Genomic DNA, 20,551 nt, shown 5'->3' on the forward strand with positions numbered 1-20,551 from the left:
TGGATGTAACGGGAAAGCTGGATCCTATGAAAATAAGAAATGTAATAATTATTGAAAGCCTAAGTTATATAGAAGAATATCCTATAGTGAAGCTTTTCAAGTGGTGCACATAACTATGATATATAGTTATCACAGAATAAACCAAGCTATAAGTATGCAAGAGTTTTTGAGTTTTTTAAAAAAACAGCATTAAAGTTGCATTGAAATATTTCAAAAAGTAGTTTATTAAAAAGGTTGTCTAATTACTTTTTAATTATTGGATTTTTGTTCTCTGTGAAATATTTGTTCTCCATGAAATAAACTTCACAAAGAAAGACTATATTTTAATTAGTGCCTTGAAAAAACTAAAACAATAGACTGAGCCAAAGAAAACATCTGAAACATCCATCCTCTGCTACACTGAACATGAGTTTTACACAATACTTTGGGCAGATGCCAGCTATGTTTCCTTTTAGATGTTTGTTGAAAAATAATATTAAGCTTTGTACACCAGACTTAGATTCTTGCTAAATCAGTATTGTAAAATAAGAGTGCAAAAATGGATCTGCTAGATCACAGAAAAGGTTGACTTAATTCAGTATCCTGATTCTAAAAATCCAATTGAATTCATTCTCAAATTTCATTTCTCAAATGAGCTCCTTTGTTAGTCTGCTTAAACTTTCTTTGACTCTGATTATGCATGATCTTTCAGAATTTTGAGACAGGAATGATTAAAAAGAAATAGGAGTTGAGCACTCCGCAAGAGAGATTTAATTATTTGCAAAACAAATACAAATTCACAATTTGTTTGAGTCCATGCGGTGGTTCTGACTCTATGGAATACCTTCTTTCAAGAATAATACATGGTCCCCAGTATACTGATATCTGATTGTGGGAACCTATCTTGAGTTTGTTTTTTACACTTTGATGATGCTTTTATTGTGATTGAGTTCTTTTTGTTTTGTTTGTACGTATTATTGCTTTCTACCAAAAATCCTCCACGATCATGTTATATAGTTTGCTAAATATATAGATTAGTAAATATAACAATCTTCTCATCACTGCTATTTTGCATAATCAGTCTATAACTTGGGCTCCCAAAACACATTAAACATATTTCTGCTTGCTTGGGTTGCCTAACCATGCTCTTGTGATTAATATCCAGAGACATACATGGAAATTTGTTTTTAGCTATAATAAATAAAAAGTACCAAGAGATTTGGTCTACTAAATCTTAAAGTAAGAACTAAGAAATGACTACTTATAATTTCATTTACCAGTATCCTGCCCATCTCACTCACTTCACTTTCATTGTTTTTTTTTAAAAAAAACTTCTTATATGCCTATATCCTTCTTTATAGGAAGATGTCATTATTTTAGTTGACTTCTTCCATTATGATACAATCTGGGTTTTTAAAATCCTGGCATTATTCACTCATGTTGTTCATCCCAGCTGCCATCCTTATAAAGTTTCTTTATGTGCCTCTTTGTTTATGTTTCTATACTATACAAATGGTCACAGCATTCTGGCTATCCAATAAAAATATGCATCTAAGTTTATGACTGATAATGTATAAAATAATGTGTCAAGTATTTCCACTTATTAGACTCCATTAGTAACTATATAGTTTTTGTAGAATTTAAGGTTATTTTGCTCAGGAATCAAAATCATTTCAGTGAGATTGGTTTGCACTAGTATTTGTTTTACACATTAGTTTATTACAATAACTATCTTGTTTGAATGGATTAAGGCAGTTATACCTAATGCATTATTTTCTTTTTCCAATAACAAATTCACAAAAACCCCAAAGGTACATTAACAATAAAGAGTTTAGTAAATTGTGGTAGTAGAGATGAGTATTTGTCACAGTTTAAATATCTGAATAAATATGAAATAATAAAGAGTAAATAAAATAATACATTCACTAAATCTAAATAGTTCTTAGAAGTGTTATTTTCAGGGAATTTGGCTAAATCAATATGTTTAAAGATATAACGCCAATCAAACCTAATTTTCAAAGTATAACATTTTAAGAATCATTTTTCAGTTCCTTGTGTGTTTATGTGTGTGTGTATTATTGGAATTGTCAAAGAGATCATCATCGGTGAATTCATATGCATATACTATGAGCTTCTGTAGATAGCTACTGGAAATTTCTAGGGGTAACTGGAGTGTTAGATGGAAGATTCCCTCTTCATGCATACCAATCATGATTTCAGATGACTCATGCCAAATCTAATATTTTGGATCCAAGAAGAAATCATGGGCTCAGCTTACACAAAGTGGAGCTAAAGGGCAGACCATATGCATTTTCTAGAAAACAAAGACACAAAAAACAAGCTAGCACTTTTGGTACCAATTCCTCAATTTTGTTACAGTTTCTATAGTTCCTATACATGGATAAGTAGCTAGTTTATTATATGGAGTTTTATTAACATCAATTGATCAAAGAATGGACTGCTCTTTGGCATAGTTTTGATAATATGATTATTTGAAAGAAAACTGCAGATGTATCTGACACTCTTCTAGACTTAGTGTGGTGTTAAAGAGGACATGGCTCCTTTGTCAGGTCATGGGAAGTATTAGAATTACTAATATATATTTGGAGAAGAACAGGGAAGTAAGACCACACCTTTCATATGGGCTTGCTGGAGATCTAAATATTATTTTTTGTGCAGGATAACACTTTCAACCAAGCTGGAAAAAAACAAGGTATTTTACAGCTTGGGCAAAGCTAAAGGGATCATATGTACTTCCATGGGGGAGGAGGTTGCTTCCCAATAGTCTTTTAGAGCCATAAGACTGAGAAAACTCAGAAATTAAGGGAAAAGACAAGAATGATATTAACTATGCATGTATCAAGTATCCTACAGCATGCTTTAAATAGATTATGCTATACCACTAGGAGCAGGGCAGCATATATGGCGCTAACGTTAACGATGATAGAATATTTGTAGATATTCACATAGTGACCTGACAATAAATGCTTACCCTGGCAGCATTTTAAAAAAACTGCAGTGAGATCACCACACTATTCTAGCAGACCTCTTTTTTAAGCAATGAAACCTCAACTACATACATACATACATACATGTGTGTGTATGTATGTAGTATATGTATATGTATATGTATATGTATATGTATATGTATATGTATAAGTATAAGTATAAGTATAAGTATAAGTATAAGTATAAGTATAAGTATAAGTATATGTATATGTATTCTAGAGCATTTTGGAGATTGGAATCTAATTGTCTTTTGTACTGGTGCAGTTTATATTGTATGTACAAAAATTGAATATGTAAATGAAAATAAAAAAGCATTATACAAAGTTATGCTTTTTAATGCATGTTTCCAAGTTTCAATCATAGAATTACAATTTAAAACATGGAAATTGAAATAGACTAGTAATAGACTGTTCAGCTCTACATGAGTAAAGCCACATCATACTGGAGGCAATTTTTTCTTTTTGTCTAGATGCAAAACATTTTAAAGTTTATGGAAATCTTTATAGAAGCCAAATTAGTTGCTGACTGGAGGACAGAGCAGGAAATTCTGTGGAAATACAAGGTAGATTGTTGATTGGGATTATTAATATTTGTTAATATTTGTTTTGGAATTTACTGAAGTTTTGTGGAAGGAACAGAACAGGCAGATCTTTGCCAAGTTACAACAAACATCCCAAAATAAACTTAGTCTGAAGACTTTTTAAAATGAATTTGAAGAAGTACTTCCTATATCTCTTTTTCTGTTCTAGACTAGTTCTGACTTACATTTCCTGTTTTTCTCATATAGGTAGTTGATCCATCAACTTTTTCATATCGGCAACATATGAAACCACGCAATAAAATAAAATTATGGGGTAACATTTCCTTTCAGTATTGCTTCCATAGGATTATTTAGCAGACAAAATAACTCTTTTGACCTATGTCGGATACCATATTGAAATATTTTAGTTACTCCTTTAAATACATAACTTAGGCAGGTGATGTCATATGGCAGTCAAATCCTTGTTATATTGTTTTAAAAGTCATTATTAAATGTATAAGAAATCACACACCATACTTTTGCACACACACACACAAAAGAATGGGAAATAAATAATTAGTATTCAGTTACTTCAAATTGAAACTTCTTCCTTCAGATGGAATGCAGAGTCAATAATTATTTAAAGACCACCACAAGTACCCAGGAAAATCATTAAATTGAATGTTAAATGAATTTTTAAACAAAAACCTTATTTAAATCAAAAAGAAAAAAAACCTGTGTCAATCATGCTAAGTCCTTTTAAAGAATAGTATAACTGGTGAATTTTCCCAGTAGTGATTTTGAAAATCTCATAATAATCATCACAAGCATTCCTTAAAATAACAAAAAAATGCAACCTTGAAAAGAATCTGAAGTCTATTCAGCCCAATGCTAACATTTGAAGGAAGGCTCAGGATGAATCAGGTTCATGGGGCTAATTCAAAGCCTTGCAATTGTTTCAGTTGTTTATGAATCTCGGCCTTCATAATGCTAAGAAAATGTGCTGTCTCTTAAAGATGTTCTTTAAAGATATGTCACACATTCTGTATTGTTTCATGGCACTCAAGCATTAAGTATCCCAGGGGTAATCCACCCTTATTTTAACGGCTGATGAAAGATCCAGTGCCTGAGCAAAATCAGTTGGAGGAAAGGGAAGTCTTGTCGGAAACAAGATTAATCTTGTAATGAGTGTTGGGGCCTGATAACCCATCTGTGCAGAGAACTGCTTTAACTGAAGGGCAATTAACCTTCACTTGACAAGTTTTGCCTAACTGTTATAAACAATTTTAAAGAAAACTTCACTTTTGTAAAACCTACACAATCTGAAGCCTGAATAATAGGAACAGGTTGTTGATCTGGGGAGTAGGAATGGGATGAATAATTTCTGAACTTTATTTAATTATTGGATAATAAATTAGCATATTTGGGTAAATAATACATTCATAAATATAAAAACCCAGTTTAAAACTAGTTGGAGATTGATTCCTTCCTTCCTTGAAAATACTGAAATCTACAATATATATATTTATCTGGAACCTACTACACGATTTATTTTGCCAATTATAAACAATTTTACAAGATTTTATCTTAAACTAGTATAGTGATGGTTATAGTATTTTATGTATCATTATTTCTTTAAAAAAAATAACAACAGTAAAGTTTATTAAACAATTTTATTCCACAATGGTAACAAGGAAATAGTTTGTCCTTCCTAAAGTTCAGGTAACATCTAATTGAGTTGTTTGTGGTATAATACATTTCACAACAAAGATTCCACTTATTTTGTGGAATCATAAAAAACCTCTCTTTTTAACAACCCTGTAATCCCTTAATTTGGAATAGAGTCAAGGCAACAATCATATATTTAATTTAATTCCATATAGTGTAATGAAATGAGGCTGTAGAAGCCTTTTTTGAAAGTTCTTCAACATTATTATTATTATTATTATTATTATTATTATTATTATTATTATTATTATTATTATTTAAAAATTGCTAATTTCTGAACATTTCTATTGAACAGAAATGCTTTCTTTCTAATGAATTAGATATAGTAGATAGGAAGTTCCCATTGAAAAATTTCCTTTAATGACAGCCCCTGATCTGATGAGCTATCAGAAAGGAAATGGAGACAGGAAATAACTGTCTACAGATTTGTTCTCATTATCATAAGAGTTTTGCCAATATGTTTAATATTTATCTAAATACTAAGTGCATTATTCTACAAAATATTTTTAGCTCTCAAGAATGACAAATGTCCACCAAAAATATTGGTCCCTAATAATATTGGTTCATAATTTTGAGGTGACTGCATTATTTGGAAATATAAGAGATATTTTGCCTTGCTCTTCTTCCTTCCTCCCTTCAGCCAGATTGATTCTAATTGTTATATTAACACTTTGCAGCAGCCATTTCCAGCCTTCTGCTTTCCAGATAGGTTAGACTGTAATTGCTATTACTTATAAGTCATACTTTTGGAGCATATTACATCTGAAATCACTACATTATATTGTCCCTTTGACAAAGAAATGTAGCGAGCAAATATTTCTGCAGAATCAGAAACCATAACTAAGCAGAAACGGAAGCCTGGACTGCTTGCTATTACTTCCTTAGAATCCTTTAAATAAGTTCATCCATAAAGAAATGAATTCACGAATCAGCAGCATTGTTTCTGTTGACCTCACCTAAGTCTTGTTGCATTCATCTGAACTCATGAAGATAGTTTCCATATATTCAGCTTTATGCACAATAGATTCTGCATAGATGATTCTATGATTCTGCGGCGTATAGCAAGTATCAATCATATACAAAAAACTATTTCCATAACCTAAGGAAAAAGTTAGCTATATTATTCCAGTTTGTAACAAACCAAATAAAGTGGATAGGTCCAGGACTTGCTAACAGCTATAGTTACTTCCTTGTTAAAGTTAAAGTTCATGTATTGAGCTATGTTTCTATCTGATCCTACTATTAGATAACATAATCATAATACTTACTTAATTAAATTCAGATTTCCAACCAGTCTATACTAAATGAATAAAACATTTGGGACTTTAATATGCTACCCTTTCTACACAATTTTTAAGAATTTGTCCATTAAGAACTACCACTTCATGGTATAATTTTCAAATTCTCACATAAATTTATATCTGAACGTTCAGTCAAGATTTTTATTTACTCAATTTCTATAGTCACCCATCTCAATCCAATTGACTCTTGAACAATATCACAATTAAAACGATAATATGCAGTTACAAATGTTTTTGAAGATGTATTACTCATAAAATTAGGCTTATTGTGTAGATTTCTTTTAACACTTCAAACAAATCCATTTCTTTTAAAAACTTTAACAGATGTTTGAGAATATTCTATTTTTCTAATAACAAATACGAATGCAATTATTTAAGTGCTGTTGATATTTGTCATTAAACACTTTATTGAGCTTCATGAAAATGGACGTAGTTTGCAGCTACTAGACTAAAATAGAGTATTCAGGATAATATGAATTGTTAACCATTGATTTGACTTCTCTGACAGAACATATTAATATTACAATAGCTTAAGAGGAAAAAAGAGTTGTGACCAGAGAAGTGGATTTCTGTATTATCCTATAAAAGTGTAGGCATCTGCTAATGCCCCCAACTATTGAAAGAAAAAAAGTCTTCCTTTGGATGGATTTATTCTCAGTATGTGATATAAATATATTACAATTAATATAAATAAAGAAATAAGAGAATAGAAAACAGCATGCAGAATTGATGCATTATATACATTCTATGGGCTTGTAAAAATAAAGTAAAAGTAAAAGTAAAGTCTAACTTAGTATTTTTTAACCTTTTTAACACAATTACCCCCTTTCCTGTTCTTGACTGTCATTACCCCCACAAAGAATCTAAACCGTGTGTTTTTAGTCTAGCATCTTGGCAGCAGCATCCCAAGCCAGATTCCTAATTCAAATTACAAATAGCTTCATTATCTTGGGGATATGCCCAAGTTACTCCCTTGAGGTTAATTACCCCCAGTTTAGGAATTACTGTTCTAGCTAAACACCCTGTTTGAAAAATTATACATATCCCTTACATGGTAATAGAATAGAATATAAAGGAGTATTAAAGGATGGAGAAGAGTATTAAAAGGACCACTATAGATTTAATCATTATTATAAATCAATTCTTTTTAAGCAGGCTTCAAGTAATAAGACTGTGCTTTTATTGCTTAAGCATCTGTTCTTCAACTCCAAAGCTACAGCATATAAATCATAGTGTCATGTTGCACTGCTGCACATGCCAATCTAAAAACTAGGTGTAAAGAAATCTAACAGATGTCTAAGATTATTCATAGAGTAGAACTCCTCAAATTATCCATCACAGCCAGTGGTGGGTTTCAAATTTTTTTAGAACCTCTTCTGTAGGTGTGGCCCGCTTTGTGGGAGTGACTTGCTGGCCATGTGACTGGGTGGGAGTGTCTTGCCAACCATGTGACCGGGTGGGAGTGGCTTGCCAGCCATGTGACTGGGTGGGTGTGCCCAACTTGTAAAATGTGGTGAAACTCACTTAACAACGCTCTTGCTTAGCAACCAAAATGTTGGCTCAGAAACTCTGGCATTTGAAGCATACAAGTCTTAAAGTTGTCAAGCTGCAAGACCCTTGCACCCCTAACCCTTTAGAAAAAAAAAACCAGGGGTGGTCAAACTTGACAGCTTTAAGACTTGTGGACTTCAACTCCCAGAATTCCTCCTCTCGCTCTTCATCTTGATGATGTCCGGATGGTTGGGGGGAGGGAGCTAGAACTGGTTCTAAATGGCACTGTAAATTTGTGAAACCTCTTCTATAGAAGAGGTGAGAACTGGCAGGAACCCACCCCTGACCACAGCACAACTGATCTGCATGTCTCAGCTTAACATCTATAAGAACTACAGTAAATTTGAGTTACAGTATAAGGCAATGTCTTTCAACCTGTGGACTATAGACCACTTGTGGCATCAGAAGGTTTCTTGAAATAAGACACAGGTTCCCTCAGGTTGACCTTAACTACTCATGTCTATCTATTTTTCCTGACAATAGTAAATGAATACTTTCCACTTTCTTCATCCTGGGTGTTTCTTCAACCTCCCAATCTAACCTACAGCCCAGCAATTTCCAATAGTCTCTCAGCCAAGTAAAAACAGATTCAAAACCTTGCTAAGTCTTTTCAAGAATAGTCAGTTGGCTAAATGCTGCCCCCTGCTGTGGGTACATATATCTCTGTCTCTATGTCTCTATATCATCTTAAATCTATCTATATATTGATGCTTAATATTTTAGACTATCATAACTGCCAGAAGTCAGCATTGTTGCCTGAAATCTCAGAATATTTGACATTATTGAAATATTTTAGCTAATTAAATTTTTAAATTAAATTCATGTTAATTCATGTTTATTCATGTTTATTTCATTCAGAGAACTGCTGATGCAATCTAAAAGAAATAATGTTATTGTTATTCTGGTGGGTCAATATTGCCAACTCTAGATTTATCTAATAATCCCAAAAATCTTCTGATGAATCAACTACAATTCATTGATAAAACAACTCTTATAGTTTAACAAACTGTATGATATGAGCATGATAAAAGCAGAATAGATGTATTTTCTGCATTTCTCCCTCAAGCCTTCACTTCCAAGAAAAGATACAAGCATCCAAAAAATTCACACATCATTGCAGTTAGTGAGAAGTGAGATATAAAATTCATGTAACAGTGGGGAAATGTTTCTTTTTCATTCAATTTATGGACCCAGGTAGAAGACAAAAGAATATATGTTTCTAAATGATGAGACTCTTGTATATTTCTATAGGATATTTAATAGCACAGCCAAATATGTTGCATTTCTGATTCCTTCTGTCTGACATCGACAGCTTTAGTTTGGTATCTACAGCAGCATCAAACCTTAATTCTTATATATAGACACAGAGAGGTTTGCACATTTTTAAAGCAGTCTCTTTATGAAATATCTTTTCAAGCCCTTCTCTTAGAGACCTTGGGGTTCCAATACTGTGTTATTTCACCCCTCCTTTTTAGCTCTGAAGATAGAGCAGCTAGGTCTGTTTGGATGTACATAACTTTGCAACAGCATTGTAGAGATAAAAAAGCATTTTATCATGTGCAACCTTGAGTCATTTAAGATTTACCTAAACCGTTACCCGAATCATATCTGTTTATATTAATATTTACTCTTGCATTTTATAGGCAAACTATCTTACTGACTAACAAAAAAGAGTAACAATACATTTTTTCACTTAACTGGTCTATATCAATGCTGGCAAAAAATAAGAAATATAAACAAAAATTTCACTCTGCCTTATTTTGTAATTATACCTGAATTTTTTTCAACATGGTCATTAAAATATATTGCACAAATTCTTTTCTTACAAATATGCCAACATTTTCAGGAAGTGATCATAATAAATATTTAAAAACCGCATACAAAAAAAATTGTACTTCAATGTTTTAATGATTGACGAATGATGAAATATTTGTGTTTTTTAAAAGAAATAAAACCTTATCTAAACAATAAATATTTAAAAACCATTGTAGTTAATATATTGCCTGAGTATTATGCAGAAATGCATGTTTTTAACTCTGATTATGGAACCTCAAATATTCCCATTCTAAATATGCAGACATTTAATCTCAGATAGCACAGCATTTCAACCACAAAAAAGGAAACTAACAATTGAAAAAAAGGCTTTATATGTTCTGAGACAGATTAGGTGGTTTAGTTATCCACAAATGTAATCAGTACACAGTTTCAGGGTAACCAGTAATAACAAAAAAAGCATATTATTATAACCTTGCAATTGTATCAATGGCCACAGAAGCACGATAACAGGACATGCTGTGTAATAAAATTTCCTTTTTATACCTCCCAAATTTTGAATAACAGGAGTTGAAAAAAATACCCGCAATCTTACTACAAACAGGTAATAAGATTAATTTTATGCCCATTGGAAGAGAAAAATAGATGAAAATATAAGAACATATCTTTTTCTCCTGGTGCATTTTATTATAATTGCATTCATCTATTTATTGTTCTATTCTTTATTAAAAATTAGAGCTATTTATGTTGGAGAAAGATGTTTATTTGTTTTTGTCTCCAACTCGAAGTGGTCATATGTCAGTATGATTAGGCGTCCTAATTAGATTCATGTTTACTGTGACAAATTTAAGTAAGAATGCATTGTTAGAACAAATAAAGAATTATTGCAATACCATGCAGCCAAATTTACACTTTTTGACATATTAAAACTACACTTTTGATGCAGATCGGCCAGGATTTTCACATTTCCTTAGAATGGTAATCAGAATACTTTCTTGAAAAGCAATAGCCTCAAACAAGATAAAATAGAAACAAGATTTTCTGAACACCTCTTTCACTATTCCTATATTCTCAAAGCACATAAAATTATACATTGGCAGCAAAGTTGACTGATAAAAGTCTGATAACATTTTTTGAATAACTGTTAACCTTCTGTTATATTACAAAGTATGGTTCAAATAACAATTAAATGCATAAAGATGTCATCAATTTTATTAGCTTCAATAGGTATTGGTTTTTTTAAATACTGTGAATAGATAGGTTTATCAGGCTGATTTTCATATTTACTCAGGGTGGATAAAATTAAATAAATAGAAAAGCCCAAAATATTCATTTTAAACTTAATTTGAAAGATGTTAAACACTTTTAGCTTCAGAATAAAGTCCACCTATCTTACTCTCCTACTTTTACTAAATAATATTTCACTCGTTCAATATTCTACTATCAGAGAGTCCATGTTTATCAAATAAAAAGATTTTTAATACTGCAGTGGTCTCAGCAAGTCAATAATATTTGATAATATTAATTAATGAAATATGTTAAGTAACCTTATCAAATAAAAGGAAGTCATGGTCACTATTATTATTAAAGAAAATTACATGGATTATAATTCTAAATCACTTAAACCTAAATAATATGTAATACATCTAGTTAAACGGTGCCTTAATATATATGCATAGGATTCTGCTATCAATGTTCTAATTTGGTTTCTAAAATATAAAACTCTAGTTTAGGAAAAAGATAAAATATGGCTATTAATAAAATATTGTACCCTAAAGAGCTTTTCATTAACATAAATCCTATTTCTTCATATTAAATTAAAATTACATACAGTTTATTTCTTCAGCAGATAATTAACACTTATTGCCATATCTGTAATTATTATCTATAAGCTGTAACTATAAGCGAAATCTACACAGACACAAATAATATTATTTATCTCAAAAACATTATAATCCAGCCTTAGGAACATTATAATGCTAAGCAGTTGTTTTAAAAAGCTAAAAAGAAAGCTAAGAAACTGGAATCACAAACTTGTCATAGATTTTATTAAATACTCCATTTAAAAAAACAAAAACAAATTAAGTATATCTTAAAAGAACAACCTTACTAATTCTCGTAGCACAAAATAATATGAATCAAATATTATTTCAAAATAATATCCAAATTAAAAGAAGAAAATTTCAGATTCAAATCAAATGCTGAGAAGAATTCCAAATTGTGTTATTTAATTCTCAATGATTACTTTTTCCTAATTCAGATAAATATCCAAATTTGTTCAAAAATTATTGCAACCAGTACATTCAGGTCTTCCCTCCAAAAGCTTTGCAAGTGTAATCCACAGCACTGAACAGTGAATTTAAAAAAAACACCCAACTTTTTCTCAGTTTCAAGTTTTTAAGCCTTGTGGACAGGGAGTAGGAAAAAGGAAATTTACTAAGCAGTACAAAGGAAATCTTCTTGTCCTCTATTGTGGCTGTGGGGGTGTTGCCCAATTCTACCTTACTGCTGTTAAAAAAGCAAATTTTTGGGAAAAAGCACAATATAAAAAGACTAACCACAAGGCATTCCCTTTCTTACCTTAATAGTGCTCGCCATAATGTATCTAGCTTATTAATCGCTAATAATTGTCAATAATAATTATTGCTTCACTCTGACCAGAAAGAAGTTTTGATGAAGTTATTTAGAACGGATGAGATTGTGCTAACTCTGGGAAATGAAGTCAGGCAGTGGCAGGAAGAGGTTTCTATTGGTCCTGGCTACTGCAGTTTGAAGAAACAGGATATTTGGGAGCTAAGAGATAAGAGGTCCTAAAACAATGTTGTTTTTCTTGACGATATGCAGCTACAAGGTTTTTTTTTTTAAAAAAAGTCAATTGGCTATGACAGTGTTGGCAGGTGCGATGTGATGTACAGTAAATACGGCCTAACATACTGAAGCAGGATGCAGATGTCACATGAACTGGGCCAAATTTAATATAAGCCTCCTAAAAAGATTAAATATTTGGGGCCAAATTTAGATTGGACAAGCTGCTGTCACCCACAAATGTCAGTAGATGCAGTAATATCTCTGAACTAACTTGCAACAATTAAGCTTGAATGAAACCAACTGCCTTTTATGCCAGGTCAGGATCTTTTCCCATTGAACACCAACCTGCTGATTTTAATTGGCAACAATTTTCCAGAAACTCCAGAAGAGAAAGGTCTTTCCCATCACTTGCTCTAGGAAGGCAGGGGGAAAAATGATGCTGACTTTCAAAGGTGTGTGTATAATACAGGTGCAATCTCTTTCAAGTCAGCTCAGTTGCTAGTGACTTCATGGATGTCTTCACATAACATTATTGGTAAAAACATGGAAGTCATTTGCTCTTGTTTTCTTCTGGGATATATTTCAACTTCCCAATCTAACTTACAGTCCTGAGATTTGCTGGAGCTCCCTCACTATAACTTCCCACCTTCTAGAACAGATGAGATTGGTCAGGTGTTGTGATGATGTCAGTGTTTGGTAATCATCCAAATTCTTATAGTTCCCTTGCATAACAGTACAACCAATCCTGGTTGATCCTGCTTTTGGGTAGGATCTTGGTATGGTTTTTAGACTTTTTTCTCGTTGAAACTATTGGGATGTTTGTGGATCTCAATAACCTCTCATTGCAGGCATACAAAATAGTTTCATATTTGTTGACAGTATCTGTGTGTCCTTGAACTGAATTTTATGATCATTATGGTGTAGCACAATAGAGAAATGTCTGAAGGTTAACAAAGCTTGGCTATTTGCCTGTACCACATCAAGATTCTGCCCCAAAGCAGAATCAACCAAGAATCAGCTCTCCAAAATGGGATAATCATACATTTGCCTGGACAAGGGCGTTATATTATGGAATTATGGAATGATTTGACACCTGACCAAATAAAGTATTCTATTCTAAATCTATAAAACTTGTGAGATATAAAAAACAAGAGTATGTGACTTAACAGATGAAAACAAAGATTTATCTATTTTATATTTGTGTAATAGAATGTTCATTTTTTTCTGCAATGTAGAAATAAGGTGGCTTACAACAAAATATCATAAATTTAAAAAACCAAAAGTTTTTTTACACTAAAGGAAAAAAATAGACATTTAACAACAAAACCTTAACAGAAAAATGAAAGAGAAGTGCTTGATAAGAAGGAGGGCCCACCCAATATTTGCAAACTATTATTTCATAAACTGAGCATAACTATAAAATTACCTTTCTCTTGTTCCTTCCAGATGAATATATGGCAGATATGGGACTGTAAGAAGGGACCATAAGGTGAGCAAAGTTCCCATAGGGGAGAATTTGATTCATGAAGGACTCTTGTCTCAAACTCTTTAGGACTTCCAGGACTTTGCATTGAGCTGAAAACAAATAGATAATCACAGGTCTTTCATATTATATAGCCCATTCAAACAACATTGGCTTCCCTATTTTGAACAAATTAAGGACTCAAACGCTCTTAAGGTCCAAAAAGATGACACTGTTTCATTACTATCTGCATATTTGTAAGCAAGGATGTTTGCAGAATATTCCTAAACTAGGAAGTTCATTCACAACACTATCCTTAACTTGCTGAACACATCTAGGATCAGCTTGAAAAGGATTTCTTATTTGCTCTTATATTTTAAATAACTTCTGCACATTCACACTCCTGGGTTAGAAGGTAAGAATAGAAGAGTAGCATTATCTGAGATTTTGTCTGCTCTCTAAATATTAACAATTATGAATTGGAGAACAAGGTGGAACATTGCCAAAATCTGAACAAGGGCAATCCCTCAACATCATCTACTAAATTAACCATTTGTCTAAAATGATATCAACCAGGGGATTGGACTAGAAGACCTCCAAAGTCCCTTCCAACTCTGATATTCTGAGAGCCACCTCAGATTTGTCAGTCTTTACAAGTATACTACTGGAAACATGGCATTAAAACCTAAATTAGTTTTAAGAAAGAATTGCAAAATGGGATCTCATATATACTCTGGCAAAAGAGTTTAGAAGCATATAGTAGTTGAAAGCAACATAATACATAATTGCTAGATGGATTCATGAAATAGAATAAAATATTTTAATACAATTGTGTCTGTGTTCTTAAGACCGAAATTGTATCTCTAGGAATTGCTAACTGTTGATTTTTTTAGATAAAACATCAAATGTTAGTAATTACTTTCAAAGCCCTAAAGAGCTTAAGTCTGAATTCTCTAAGAGGGAACATACTTCTACCTTATTGCTGTGGCTTACAGAGATGTACCTGAAAGTACTCCCTATAGTGTCAGGAGATTTAAGGTTTCTTTGTTAGGGCAAAATTACACACATTCCTTCATTCCTCTTTCTACTACTAAGTGTATATTAGTAATAGCCCTGGTAACTCAGAGGAAGAAACATTCCCTTTTTAGCATCAGGTTATCTGTAATATCCAGAAAGGTTGCCAAATTCTATTGTTGTTCAACATTTAGCAATATGGTTGCTTTATAAACTAATTCACCTACCTTTGTCTACCTTTTCATGGACTTCAGTCTACAGTGTTTGGTTGATAATAAAAATACTTTGGCATCAGCTATAATTCAGATAAACTGAGCTGAAACTAAATGGACAGCAACTGATGGTAAAATGTTAACTTCTAATTTATTTAATGACTTAGAATAACTTTATTGTCACTTTAAATATACACTTGGCATTACATTAAAATGAAATTTTGTTGCATATAGCTCTCAAAAGGTCACAACCTCCAATATTCACTACATAAAGATGACAAAAATATAAATAAACAAACAAAGAAAGAAAGAAACAAACAAACAACGCATATACCAGGGACGTGCAGTCACTAGAGGCAGGGGAGGCGTGGCCTCACCAGTCATGAGGAAAAGGAAAGAATTTTAAATAACTTTTTAAAAATAATTAAAGCCAAGGTAGTTGCTGCCAGACTCCAAGTCACAGTGACTTGGAGTCTGCTTAGTGTTAACTATAGGAGGAGGCGAGAGAACTATGGCCTCCTTTGCATAAGGAATTTTTCGCCTTTTAAGAGTTAAGAAAAATTTCATATGCAAAGGAAGCATGTGATTCCCCCGCCTCCTGATCTGGGAGCAGCGAATCATCCCTTGCAGTTGAGCGACTGCACAATCTAGCAGCAGGAGCCTTGCTTGTAAAACACACCTGTGTTGGAAAAGTTCATGCTCCGAGCAAGTTCAACTCTCCACTTGGCATCGCAGGAGCCTCCAAGCGCCTTTGCTGCAGACCCGGGTATGGTGCTGGGCTGGCTGCAGGCCAGGGGAGCGGGCGGGCAGCGGCATTGGCGGCAGCGGGGCACTTTGCATCACGGGAACTTCATTGGCCATCACTGATGCTTCCTCCACTGCCACCGCTTTCCCCTCTGCCCTGGCCGCGGCTTATGCCACGTTCAGAGTGATGCCCTTGGGCAAGACACAGAGCCCGGAGTCCCTGCTAGATATCGTGGCACAGTGTGTAGCAGAGAAGTGGCCCTTCCAGCGGGTGGAGGAGCAGTTCGAGCTCATCCCGGAGCCTGTGCAGCGCCGCATCATCTACTGGTCCTTCTCCCCGCACCGGCCCTCCCCCTCCCGGTAGCTTCTCCTCCTTTAAATTTCTTTTTGTCCGCTGTCAAGCTGCTTTTTTTCTTTTTGCCTCACCAGCCATAAGCTTCACCGCACGTCACTGGCATATACCCACATATATTATATGACACAGAGAAACAACACGGTCTATTTCAGATGTATAAATGTACATGGCGAGAAAAATTAATCTTGCGAGTTTACTGGATGTATGGCCTAGGGAAAAAAGCTGTTACAGAATCTGGTAGAAATACTTCGGAACCTCCTCCCACAGGGGAGCAACAGAAACAGACTGTGAAGTGGATGTGTGGAGTCTCTAACCATGCTTTGAACTTTAAGCACATAACACTTATAAGCAATAAGTGTTGAATAACAGGAAGCGATCTTATAATCTTCTCAGCTGCTCTTACCTCTCTCTGTATGGACTTTCTATCTGAGGCACTCCTGCCACCAAATCAAACAGTGATGCAGTTTGTTAAAACACACACAATCATGCTTCTGTAAAAAAATGGCCCAGACAGAAGGAGAAAGTTGTGCTCTACTCATCCGATGCAGGAAATGCAAATGCTTGTTTGCATGCTTCACTAAGGATGACGTATGCAGTTCAGATTGTTAGTTATCTGCACCCAAGATACTTAATACTGTTGACCAGTCTACAGCTGCATCTTTAATACTGAATGGATGGGTTGCTGCTGGCGTCACTGCCAGTTTGGTGTGTGTGCAATTTTACACACGTGTGCTAGCTTTGTTCATGTACACATCCACAGTTTCCCATAAATAGGTCTGCACATATGCAGGACATTAAAAAAATGAAAAAAACCATGCTGCACCGACCGGGGAACCTGTTTGGAGGCATGGCAGGCCTGGGTCATTGCTGGTTCTGGCAACCCAGGCTGGCAAACCACTACCGGTTTAACCAAACCAGGCCGAACTGGTAGGAACCCACCTCTGACCATGCTGGCTCTTTTTAAATTCTACAATGATCTCCTTTGTTTTATTAACACTTAGAATCAGGTTACTTTTATTGCACCAGTGCACCAGAGCCTTCACCTCTTCCCTATAAACATCTTCATTGTCATCCCAGATAAGACCCACAACTGTCATGTCATCCGCATACTTCACAATATGATTTGTAGCAGATTTGGCACAGTAGTCATGGGTCATCAAGGTGAACAATAGTGGACTCAAGACACACACAGACCTGTGGGAAACCTGTACTCAAGGAGATGGAATTGGAAACTTTTCTTCCAACTTGCACAATGCCTATCAATAAGGAAATCAAATATCCAGTTACATTAAGGTTTAAAACCTAATATTTTTATTTATCATCAACTTAATAATAATTTTATCCTGCCTTCATTACTTTATAAATAACTCAAGAAAGCAAACATCCATAATATTCCTTCTTTCTATTTTCCCCACATCAACAATCCTATGAGGAGAGTTGGGCTAAGAGAGTTCAACTGACCTTGGATCTCTCAAGATAGTTTTCATGCCTAAGGCGAGATTAGAACTCAACCTCTTGGTTTCTAGCCTTATGCTTTAACCTGGCTTATTGGCTTATTTAGTTATTTAGCTCTCATAACAGTTACAACAGAACCTATGTTAGACAGTAGATTCAATTACTTTTAGTTTTTTGTCATTGATCTTGCTACTGGACCAATTTATAATTTTCCATGGTTTTTTTTGTTTTTAATCAATTTTCTAATCGTATTTTAAGTAGAAATAGTAATAAAATTTATAAATTAAATTTATATTATACATTACAATAATAAGATTAAAAACTATTTTAAAAGTGAAATGTTTAAATATGATTTATACCTACAGCACTGTTTAGAACTAGCTTTAAGCAAATAAAGACTAATTATTACATCAAAAGTCATAGGTTTACTGAAGAACTTCTTTCTTTTCTTTCTTTCCTTCCTTCTTTCCTTCCTTCCTTCCTTCCTTCCTTCCTTCTTTCTTTCTTTTGCTTTTTATTTTTTATATTGTAAAGTATTAACTCAACAAGACATGTGTTTAAATTTTATACAGTTTCATTTTTATATTTACTTAGTGTACCTATTTAGTTAGTCATCAGCTTTGAAAAAAGGTTTGCCACACTTTGGTAATCAACATCTGAACCATCCTTTTCCTGACCTCAAATATACTCATTTTGCTAAACTGTTGTTCCCATATTCATTTGCATTTGATTTCCTTCCAAATTACATGCAGTTTCTTATCTGAGATTCCAAACAAAAAATGAAGAAAGGAAGGAAGGAAGGAAGAAAGAAAGAAAGAAAGAAAGAAGGTATGCATTGCAGCAAAATATGGTTGAACATTTTAATACAATCCCTACTATATCTTTTTTTTTTTTGCCTTACTTCTGTGTTTTCCCATATGCAAGCCGAACTTAGTGCAGACACCCGATCGGTGTAGCCCACTGCAGCCCAAAACTCCTGAGCTCAAGCAATCCGCCAGCCTCGGCTTCCGGAGTAGTTGGATTACAGGCTCACGCCACTGCGCCCAGCTCCATATGCAAGCACAACAACAAACAAAAATAAAGCTGTCCCAATATGAAAATCAGTTTTCAGAGTAGAAAAAAAAAGATATACTGCAAGGCAAAGATCACACAGGTACATCATCACATAGCTAGTGATAATACGTCCCATTGGAATGGCATGTAAAAGAATCTTCTAGTGGTAAGCCTTATGTTTTGCAGTATATTCCTCAAATAAAGCATCAATATATTAATCACTAAGAAGCCTCTGGATAATACTTCCATAAGTAAAATTGTAGAAAGAGGCTGACCAGCTCTATATATAGTGTATTCAATACCTCGAAGTGGATCAATAAAAGATGTAAACTATTCTTACTGGAAATAAAGATCTCATTATATCAAAATATTGTTTCCTGATGTTCATATTAAGTAGTATTCTATGATATCAGCCAGTCATACTTACTTAAAACATATTAACCTAATACAGCTGGGAATCTATACAGAAATGATTATCTAACAAGAAATAAGAAATTATATATAATTATTTGGCTAGAAATGCTTATATTAGCAACAGTAATATAGCATGCAACACATTAACTTGTATCTTGAACAAATTATTTAACAATAGATAATGTTATGATTCATTTGCTAAATCCTAAAGATGGGAGTATTTTGCCTGAATGGGTAAAACAACCTCCTAATAGCTTTTAGTCCACTAACCTTTACATAAAATTATAAAACTGAGAAGAAAGAAGCATCAAGCAGCACCTGCCTAACAACCTTATAAAAGGGAGGTCAGATATCTCTCTTAAACCACCCCTTCCTATAATAAACCAGAATATGTACTATCACTCAAAATATTACTTAAAAAAGATGTTAAGTAACTTTTTTTTTTGTTAGGCTAATTATTGCTTTTAATTTGCTTTGTTTGCTGTTGCCCCTTTCTCCTGTTTTTCCTTGAATTCCTGTTTTCTCAGTAAACATATTTCTATTTAGAAATTTGGCTTAAAAGGGTATCTGTCATTAAAAAACATTTTCATGTGCAATACTGCATAGTGGTAGAGCTGCCCTTCAGTTCTAAAATTTGCATACACTTTAAAGTATGCATTGATCACTTTACCTTTCACTTTTATATTCCTAGAGCTGGATGAAAAAAGAAGTTACTGTTATAAAGGTTAAAAACTCCTCAAGTAGACAGCACAAGACATGTCAGGAGATTCAACTAAATGGAGACAAATTATTATAATTAACTCATATGATAAATCTTTGGAAGACTGCTTGTTAGATTTTGAATCATCAAGTTCTTACAGAATTGACAGATTAGTATGTTAGAAGGCATATTCAAATTCAAAATCTGAAAAAATGGTGCTTAATTTAAATAAGTTTGATTAGATACAGTTATATTTATGCTTACTTACAAGTAAGCTTTAACAGCAAATCTAGTCACCACATAATAGATAAACTATCTTGTGGTGGGATAGTTTTCACCCTGCAGATTAAATGTGAATATTATTTTAGTCACTAGATGGTGCTCACCATTCTTCTAAAGAAAAGGTTTATTGGGAAAATTAACCTATTTTATTAGGCATCAAATGTTAATTTTCTTTAGTTTATGACTCCATT

General features: G+C 33.4%; 1 protein-coding gene across 4 annotated transcripts in view; it reads right to left on the bottom strand.

Annotated features, from left to right (window-relative positions):
• ERG (ETS transcription factor ERG) overlaps nucleotides 1-20,551 on the bottom strand; it is a 113,984-nt gene that overhangs the window by 25,982 nt on the left and 67,451 nt on the right. For 3 of the 4 annotated variants that reach the window (XM_087721665.1, XM_087721664.1, XM_087721662.1), the window contains exon 2: nucleotides 14,096-14,244. In XM_087721665.1, the coding sequence (XP_087577791.1) occupies nucleotides 14,096-14,194 (99 nt within the window). In that variant the 5' untranslated portion in view covers nucleotides 14,195-14,244. Of the gene's footprint in view, nucleotides 1-12,441; nucleotides 12,573-14,095; nucleotides 14,245-20,551 lie in introns of those variants that run through there. The other variant, XM_087721663.1, reaches the window with a different exon arrangement.

The sequence above is a fragment of the Thamnophis sirtalis genome, unplaced genomic scaffold (genome assembly GCF_051295495.1).
Source record: "Thamnophis sirtalis isolate CommonGarterSnake01/CBP01778 unplaced genomic scaffold, rThaSir2_p1.2 scaffold_8, whole genome shotgun sequence".
NCBI lineage: Eukaryota > Metazoa > Chordata > Lepidosauria > Squamata > Natricidae > Thamnophis > Thamnophis sirtalis.